The sequence below is a fragment of the Humulus lupulus genome, chromosome 1 (genome assembly GCF_963169125.1).
Source record: "Humulus lupulus chromosome 1, drHumLupu1.1, whole genome shotgun sequence".
NCBI classification, from domain to species: Eukaryota; Viridiplantae; Streptophyta; class Magnoliopsida; order Rosales; family Cannabaceae; genus Humulus; species Humulus lupulus.
The window spans coordinates 167,216,583-167,226,479 of record NC_084793.1 but is presented as its reverse complement, the minus strand read 5'-3'; the positions used below and the strand labels follow the sequence as shown (position 1 = coordinate 167,226,479).

Here is a 9,897-nt window from a genome sequence, read left to right as displayed (position 1 = left end):
CTTCGAAGTACTAAATCTCCGACGTTGAACTTTCTCTCTTTTACTTTGGAGTTGAAATATCGAGCGACTTTTTGCTAGTACGCAGCTACTTGGAGTTGGGCTTTGTCTCGTTTCTCCTCAATCAAGTCTAGGGACTTCATCAGCAATTGGCTATTCTGGTCTTGGTCGTATGTGATTCTTCGATGTGAGGGCGGATCTAACTCAACTGGCAACATAGCTTCATACCCGTATGCTAAGAAAAACAGGGTATGACCTGTTGCTGTCCGATGAGAAGTGCTATATGACTAGAGTACTTCAGGTAGCTGTTCTAGCCATGCTCTTTTAGCTTCCTCGAGCCTTTTCTTCAGGGTATCCTTCAATGTCTTATTTACCGCTTCGACTTGCCCATTTTCTTATGGATGCGCAACTGAAGAAAAGCTCTTGATGATTCCATGCCTCTCGCAAAAGTCTGTGAATAGGTCGCTGTCAAACTGGGTGCCATTGTCTGAGACAATCTTTCGAGGCAATCCATATCGACAAACAATGTTCTTGATGACAAAGTCAAGCACTTTCTTTGTCGTTATGGTAGCGAGTGGCTCAGCATTGGCCCATTTGGTGAAGTAGTCGACCGCTACAACTGCGTATTTTACTCCACCTTTTCCTGTTGGCAAGGACCCGATTAAATCTATACCCCATACTGCGAAGGGCCATGGACTTTGCATCTGCTTTAACTCATTAGGAGCTGCACGTGGGATCTTGGAAAACCTCTGACACTTATCACACTTTTGCACAAACTCCATCGAGTCTTCGTTCATGGTCGGCCAGAAATAACCCTGCCTCTGAATCTTCTTTGATAAGCTCTGCCCCCAGCATGATCTCCACAGAAGCCTTCATGTACCTCCTTCATCAGCTCTTTAGCCTTTTCCGGCGTAACACACCTGAGCATTGGCATGGAGTATCCTTTTCAGTATAGAACACCAATGACCAGTATGTACCTAGCAGTCTGTCTCTGAAGAGTCCTGGCTTTGTTTCTATCTACTGGTAGTACACCACTCGTGAGATATTCCCACTATGGTGCCATCCATGTATTTTTTAACCGGACCTCCATATTGGTTTCATCTGCTCGTATGCTCGGCTCACGTAGCCGCTCAACTGGCACAATATTTAAAGTGTCAACATCCTTCGCACTTGCGAGTTTGGCTAAGGCATCTGCGTTTGAATTCTGGTCTCGAGGTATTTGCTGGAGGGTATATTTCTCAAATTGTGCCAACAGATCTTTGGTTTTGTTCAGATAGGCCACCATTTTTAGACCTCGTGCTTGATACACCCCTAAGACCTGATTCACTACCAGCTGTGAATCACTTTATATATCAAGCACTTTTATGCTCACGTCTTTGGCCAACCTTAACCCAGTGAGTAGGGCTTCATACTTGGCTTCGTTATTTGAAGCGGTGAAATCAAACCTAATTGCGCAGTGAAATCGATGCCCTTTTGGCGTTATCAATATCACTCCTACTCCTGCGTGAGATTCGTTGGACGATCCGTCAGTGAAAAGCTTCCGTGAAGGAGCTACGTCTTGAGGCTCAGGCGCACTAGGATTTTCGCTCTGTTCGCTGTCTGGGAGTTCAGTAAATTCGGCGACGAAATCAGCCAAGACTTGTCCTTTTACTTCTGGTCACAGTGAGTATGTTATATCGAACTGCCCGAGTTTGACTACCCATTTCAACAAACGACCAGCAGCCTCCGGCTCTTGCAGAACTTGCCGAAGAGGCTGATTAGTTAAGACTGTGATGGGCTTGGAAGTAAGGACGTAACTTCCTTGAGGCCAAAATTAAGCAATAGGCTAATGTTTCAATGGAAGGATACCTCAATTCGGCCCCGATTAACCTCTTGCTTACATAGTACACTACCTTTTGTACGCCTTCTTCTTCTCTTACTAGCACCGCACTAGCAGCATATTCGGTGATCACAAGGTAAATGAACAAAGTTTCTCCATCTATAGGCTTTGATAAGAGAGGAGGCTGTGCCATGTGGGCTTTTAAGGCTTGGAAAGCCTGTTCTCAGTCTCCAGTCCACTCAAGCTTCTTGTTGCCTCTAAGTAGATTAAAGAATGGGACACATTTATCCATCATTTTTTAAATGAATCTACTGAGTGCGGTAATCCTTCCAGTCAAACTTTGCACATCTTTGATTTTCACTGGCGATCTCATATCGATCAGGGCTTTGATCTTTTTGGGATTGGCTTCGATTCCCCTCGAATTGACAATGAACCCCAAAAATTTCCCTGTTCCTACTTCGAAGGAACACTTGAGAGGATTTAGCATCATTTGATACTTATTCAAAACATTGAAACACTCCTGTAAATCCTTCACATGTCCTTCTGCCTTTTTTCACTTTACCAGCATGTCGTCCACATATACCTCCTTGTTTACTCCGATCAACTCCTTAAACATCTGGTTAACCAGTCGCTGGTAAGTCACACCAGCGTTTTTCAGTCCGAAGGGCATTACTTTATAACAGTATAACCCTGTATCGGTTCGAAAGCTAGTGTGATCCTCGTCAGGGGGATGCATACTGGTCTGATTGTATCCTGAGTATGCATCCATGAAAGAGAGGATCTCATGTCCTGCAGTTGCATCAACCAGCTGGTCAATCCTTGGGAGTGTAAAGCAATCTTTAGGGCAGGCTTTATTAAGGTCTGTGAAATCCACACAGGTTCGCCATTTGCCGTTAGGATTGGGAACAAGTCTGGATTAGAGACCCACGATGGATAAAATGCCACCCTGATGAACCCATTCTCCTTTAGTTTTTCAACTTCTTCTTTTAAGGCTTTCGATCTATCTTTATCGAGCAGCCTTCTTTTCTGTTGCATGGGTGGAAAGTTTTTGTCGACATTCATGACATGTCTTATGACTGCAGGATCTATCCCAGCCATGTCCTTATGTGACCAGGCAAAAATTTCCTGGTTCCTCCTTAAAAATTCCACCAGTGCGTGCTTTGTTGTTGCTTCCAAATTTTTGCCGACCTTTACAACTCTAGTCGGAAACTCTTCATCAAGCTGGACCTCCTCAAGGTCCTCGAAAAATCCAACATCTTCCTCAAAATCCCCAAAGCGAGGATCTAAGTCTCTATCCTCCCTTTGGGCAACACCCTATTTCGTGACTTCATCACCTGATTGGGCTTGTGTATCAATGGCAATCTGCAACCTCTCTGGGGGAGTGCTCCTCGACGTTCCCTTCTTGGCTTTTGTAATTGAGGAATTATAGCACTCCCTTGCTTCCCTCTTTTTTCCCAACATGCATCCTACCCCTGCGTCTATTGGGAATTTCATGGCCAGGTGCCATATTGAGGTGGCGGCCCGAAGGTCAACCAGTGTGGGTCTTCCGATTACAGCATTGTAAGCCGAAGGGCAATCGACTACTATGAAAGTAGTGAGTAATGTCCTGGTAGCGGGCGCTGTACCTGCTGTTACCGGAAGTCTGATTGACCCTGTGGGAGTGAGTCCCTCGCCAGAGAAGCTGTAAATTGTTTGGTTGTAGGGCTCCAAGTCCTTGACGGACAACTTCAACCGTTCCAGTGAAGATTTATACAGGATGTTAATTGAACTTCCTGTATCAACCAGCACTCACTTTACCATCATGTTGGCAATTTGAACATCCACGACCAGCGGATCGGAATGCGGGAACCGGACATGCTGGGCGTCGCTATCAGAGAAGGTTATTTCACCATCCTCTGACCAAGCCTTCTTTGATGCCCGGTCCTCCACAGTCATCATCTCGATGTCCTGGTCGTGGCGTAGGGTCCGAGCATATCATTCCCTTGCCTTTTCACTGTTTCCCGCAAGGTGCGGGCCTCCACAGATGGTGAGTAAAGTGCCAGATACGGGATCAGGCTACAAAGGTGGCGAGCGTTGGCGTGCAGGCGCCTGCTCGTTGCCACCTGGAGCCTCTCGTTTGGGAGCTCCCGAGGCCCGCACGTATCTCCTCAAGTGTCCTTGTTTAATAAGGAACTCAATTTCATATTTCAGCTGGTTGCACTCGCTCGTATCATGTCCGTAGTCGTTATGAAAATGACAGAACTTGGTGGTATCTCTTTTCGAAATATCCTTTCGAATGGCAGCGGGTCTTTTGTAAGGCACACTGGAACTCGTGGCCTGATACACCTCAGCTTGAGACTTGACAAGGGCAGTGTAGTTAGTGAACCGTGGCTCATAACGGTTGCCCTTCGCGCGCTTATTCTCGGAGGTAGAAGGCTCATTATGGGGTCTCTTCCCCCCATTGTTGCTGTTTCCATTGCCGTTTCCATTGCCTTTACCATTGCCATTGGGTTTTGACCCATTGGCGGCTTTGGCAGGGTCTTCAGTCCCCTTATCTTTGCCCGGGGTCTTTCCCTCGCTGGCAATGGCATCTTTGAGCTTGATGTATCGATCAGCTCGATCCAAGAATTCTTGGGTAGTCTTAACCACATGCTTCCTGAGGCTACTCCACAGAGGCGTACGACGCCTAACTCCTGCAGTTAGGGCCATCATTTTTCCTTCATCTCCCACTGTTTTGGCTCCAACGGCTGCTCGCATAAATCACTGGACATAATCTTTCAGTGGTTCTCCTTCACTACTACAAAAATTACACGATAAGTCGGTTAAAAACCGACTTCTGAATGTTCATAAGTCGGTTGGGAACTGACTTCCCATGCAGTGACTTATGATGTAAAAACATGGTAGGTCGGTTGGCGCCAAACCGACCTCTGGTGTAAGACATGGTAGGTCGGTTGCAAACCGACCTCTGGTGTATCACATGGTAGGTCAGTCAGAAACCGACCTTTGGTGTAAGACATGGTAGGTCGGTTGCACACCGACCTCTGGTGTAAGACATGGTAGGTCGGTCAGAAACCGACCTTTGGTGTAAATCATGGTAGGTCAGTGTGGCACACCGACCTCTAGGGTAAAACATGATAAGTTGGTTCCCAACCGACTTATGGTGTAGACATCTGATTTATGGTGTTTTTTTATTAAAAAGTGTATTATGCCCAAAACAAATCATGCTTTTTATACAAACAAACCGAACAAAACAAAACATATATCATAGTAATATAAAATACTAGAATTTGAACTAAGTAACCAAAATAACGAGTCATAAGTTAATTACAAAATGACTCATATACGCATTGTAAACTATAGTTAGATAACAAAAGTGTGTATATCTTCAAGAAAGTCTAAGTTAACATTGTAAGTGTATATCTGTAAAAGTCTAAGTTAACAAAAGTGAGTGGACCTATGTAGTACTAATCAAATCCATGACGCATTGTGCCCATTCTTCACGCACTTCATTGATCTCATCCTTTGTGTAAGAGTTCTTCCCGCCACACTAAAAAAAAATTCATTGCATGAGTTTAATTAATATACTTAATCTTGAGGTAAAGCTAAAACTTTAATAATGAATATTTTCACTTACGTTACTAGTTAGCCATCGCATTGAAGACTCATTTGTCACGAAGTCTTTCATCATCCTCATAACATAGAATCCACATTGTACTGATTGTAATGGTTGACGAGGACACTTAACAGTTTTCCACGTGACTTCCTTAGTTTTCGCATTATTTGTGCGCACATGTTGAAAGACACTAAGCAATAAAAACATAAACAATTAGATGTTGTTAATTTTTAAATGAATTTAAGAGTATATAGTTAATTGGTTAGATTTTTACCAAGAAATGAGAGATTTGATTTCATCTGGTGGAAAATTGTGAAGAGAATCCAGGAAATAGCACAATTGGTGATCAAAATCAATTATTATAAGCATCCAATGCTTTCTAACAGAAACACAAAAACATTTCATTATTAATATTATATATATTCACTAACAAAATACTAAAAGTAAAAAACTTACCCCTTATGATATGGCAACAACCACATCTGACCAGGATTTGAATCAATCATACGCTTTGATACCCATTTAACTCGTTCTTCTTCAGTGGATCCAACATTTGATAACCAAATTGGCTCAACAAAACGAAAAAAGTGACTGATATCTTTTTTCACTAATTGGAAGTATAAAACCCTACATAAAAAAAATATGTCTTTGTTAAATTTATAAAATAAGTTATCTACAAACTTATAATTATTTTAAAAGTCTTTGATACTTGATATATAACGATATACTTGATGCTCCAATCTCTTCCATTAAGCCAACGTGGACTATATCTTCTTGTGAGATATATAAATCATTCTCATGACCTAATATCTCGAAATCCATTGGAACTTTGACCATGAAACTTGGCTCCACATACTTCACGGTAGTTAATAGACACTTAAGAAAGCGAGGAACCCCACTAGGAATCTTGAAGAGTATTGGGGCACTAGCTTTACTTGACACTATTTCATTTTGATTAGGAAGTCTTTGGGAATGATGAGACTTCTCTTGTGTCATTGGGGCATTAGGTATTGGTGAACCATTAATTTTTTGCTTCTTTGTCTTCTTAGGTAGCTTCAACATGAAAGTAACACATGTTAGTCATAAAAAATAATTTAATCACTAAACATAATTGTTTGTCAATATCTTACCAAATCTGAATCATAAGGAATGATCAGATGAGATGGCCACTCAACATAGTGGCCGACAGCATGGCGTACTAAATAAATTTCATCTTCAATAGGAAAAATAAGTTTAGCATCATCTTTGTAGCACTCATCAACTTGCACACGATAGTTACCCCTTCTTAAGTCAACACAATGAATTTTTCCGCTTGTTGCCATTATTCGTCCAATAGCAACAATATCACCATTTTCTGCCAATAATCTATACTTTTGATTATCCTACAAGCTCAAGATGAGGAAAAAATAATATTTATGTCATAATAGATATTTTCTTCAATAATAATATGAATAGGTGAAGAATAAAATACCTTTGAAGAAACTAAAGACTCATTTACCACCTCAATTGGCGTAGGGGTTTCACTTGTTGGTGAAACTATCGTAGGCAAACTCACTTCACTTCCTTTTAATGATGAAATTTGATTTACTAATTCTGTAAAGTTTGTCAAAAACAACTGTCGTTCTTGTTCTCGTTCTTCTCTTTGTTGTTTTCTTTCTACTTCAAATTGTTCAGCTTGACTACGTAGTCTTTGCTCAAAGGATTGCTCTAACTTTTTAAAATCATCTATGTATTTTTGAGATTGGTGTTGTTGAAATTGAAATTGATATTGTTGAAGTCCACTAAAACCTCCTGCTGGCTTCAAAAAGTAGTCTCTTTGTGTAACGCCACGACTTTGGCCTCTTACTCTACCAGGATGCTCCTTTTTTCCTAACACTTGTGTCAATATATCGTTCGTCCCAACTTCTACAAGTGTCCCCTCTTTTCTCTTATCTAGAAGGTCATCCTGCAATATATAATTTCATAAATTTAGTAATAAAATATAATGAGGGATAAAACAAAATCCAAGTTCATATAGTTTACAACATACAATGACATCTCCTATAAGCTTGTCACGTTCATTTACATAATTTCCTGATGCATCTTTCCTTGCCTCCTTCCAAAATATAGATCGATCTATTGGCTCATTTGTGCCTAGTTTAGTTTGCTATAACAAAATAAAATTCAATTAGTTATATATAAAACCATTACAAAAATTTAAAACAATAGTAAAACCTCACTTACAAGGTCAATTTCTTTTTCTTTATAACTGTGTCGTGATGAAAGATGAGGATACTCCAAAGCAGCACGCCTCTCTTTTTGTTTTTTACTAAATTCCTAATTCAATTGGAATAATTTATCTTTTCAATGAATTAATATATGAATAAAAAAAATTGAAAGTTGGTAATGTACACTTACTTGAAATTCTTTACTTTTTCTTTTGGTGACAAAGTTTTTCCATTCCTCCTCAGGAATGCTATATCTTTTTGGAGGCATATCTAATGCAGTGGGATTTGCTTCCAATAAATCTGGGTTGTTAAGGTAAGGAGCTACAAATCTTCTAGTCAAAAATGTTTTGAATGACCTCCACTTGATGCCTACTGAACTCATCACTTCCTTTCGCATTCCTTCATTAAGATGAAAAGCTAGCTACAAAGTTTAACAATACAAGTTAGTATAAATAATAATACACAAGTTTAAAAGATTACCTTCAGTCTATGAATCTTACATTTACATCTTTCCAAACATTCTCTAAAGTTGTAGTAGGAACATCATGCCAATTATCATATGTAATTGACACCATTGACTTTGCTTGCATCCCCAAATAGCATTGTAACGCTCTCTCCGGAGTTCCAATTGATTGCCCTCTCTTGTTAAACCTTAAAATTATCTTTATCCCTTTGATTTTGTATAAAATTTTCTTTTTTAAAAGAATCATAACAATCAATTCCGCTCCACAACACCTTCAAGTCATCTATCAAAAGTGCTAAATAGATATCTATATCATTTCCAGGTTGCTTGGGACCTGATATCAACAAAGTTAACATTGTGAATCTTCTTTTCATACACAACCAAGGAGGAAGATTGTAAATACATAGAATCACTGGCCAACAACTATAAGATGAGCTCATATTGCTGAATGGATTGATGCCATCCGCAGAAAGACCAAGTCGAAGATTTCTAGGATCCTCTCTTATTTGAGGCCATAGTTCATCCACTTCTTTCCAAGCTGGGGAATCAACTGGATGACACAATTTGTCATCTTTGATCCTTCCATCCTCATGCCATCGTAGACTTTCGGCATGTTCGGGATTTTGAAACAAACGTATAAACCTAGGTATTGGTGGCAAATACCACAATACTTTTGCTGGAATCCCTTTCTTACATTCTTTGTTGTTCTTATTTTTTTTCCATCTAGATGTTTTACAAACGGGGCACTCAGATGCACTGTCATATTGATTTCGATATAGAACACAATCATTTGGACAAGCATGAATCTTGCTATACTCCATTCCTAATGTGCACAATGTTTTTTTCGCTTCATAAAGCGAGGAAGGCAATTCATTGTCTTTCGGTAAAATTTCTTTTAATAAAGTTAATAACTTTGTAAAACTTGTGTCACTCCAACTACTACCAGCTTTCAAGTTGTATAGTATTACTAAAACAACTAATTTTGACAAAGGTGCCCCGGGGAATATTAGTTTCTCTGCATCTTCTAAGAATTTAAAAAATTCTTCAGGCTTATCAACAAAACGTTCATCTGCATCTCTCACCATCTCTATAGGGTCATCAAATACTTGATCAAATTGCTTTCTTTCATTGGGAACATTATTTTTAGAATCATCTTCTTCCCCATGCCAAATCCACTTGACATATGTTTGGTCCATTCCGTTAAAGTATAGATGACTCTTTATCTCCATTATGTCTAATTTTTTCAAATTTGAACATTTTCTACAGGGACAATGAACTTTGGAAGGATCCGTTGTATTTTCTAAGGCTAACTTAATAAAGTTGTCAACTCCCTCTTCATACTCTTTTGAAAGCCTGTCCTTTGTTATCCAACTCTTGTCCATTTCCTATAAAAAATTTGACAGAGGTTTCCCTAAAATTGGACTAAAATCCTCCTGCACGTAGAAAATTCCCATAAGAAATTTTTAGCGTTGTCATATTCCTATTAATATACTAACTTTTTAACTTAAATTTTGACAGAGCTTCCCTATACCAATCAAAGAAGAACAATGCAAGCACAACATAATTTAAATATAAGAAAATAAAACATAATTCTAGATGAATTCGGGCAACATTTTCCTTATAATAGTGATCTAACAATTTGTCAACTAAGAATCAAACAATTCAAACAACACACAATAAATTTCTTTCTTATATCTCCGCAGCACACAAATAAATTTCCCAGAACCTACTTCACTAAAACACACAAGTTCTCAACCTTCCATTATCACCGCAACACACAATTTTAATCTCAGAACCTACTTCACTATGGATGAATATT

General features: G+C 39.5%; 1 protein-coding gene across 1 annotated transcript; it reads right to left on the bottom strand.

Moving 5' to 3' along the window:
* Nucleotides 1-8,260: 8,260 nt before the first annotated feature.
* Nucleotides 8,261-9,460, bottom strand: LOC133824280 (uncharacterized). Its single transcript, XM_062257153.1, has one exon. The coding sequence runs from the start codon at nucleotides 9,458-9,460 to the stop codon at nucleotides 8,261-8,263; it is 1,200 nt and encodes a 399-aa protein (XP_062113137.1).
* Nucleotides 9,461-9,897: the final 437 nt, after the last annotated feature.

What these genes read in the sequence shown, in the direction of transcription:
- LOC133824280 (XM_062257153.1), bottom strand. Translation starts at nt 9,460, where the DNA reads ATGGACAAGAGTTGGATAACAAAGGACAGGCTTTCAAAAGAGTATGAA.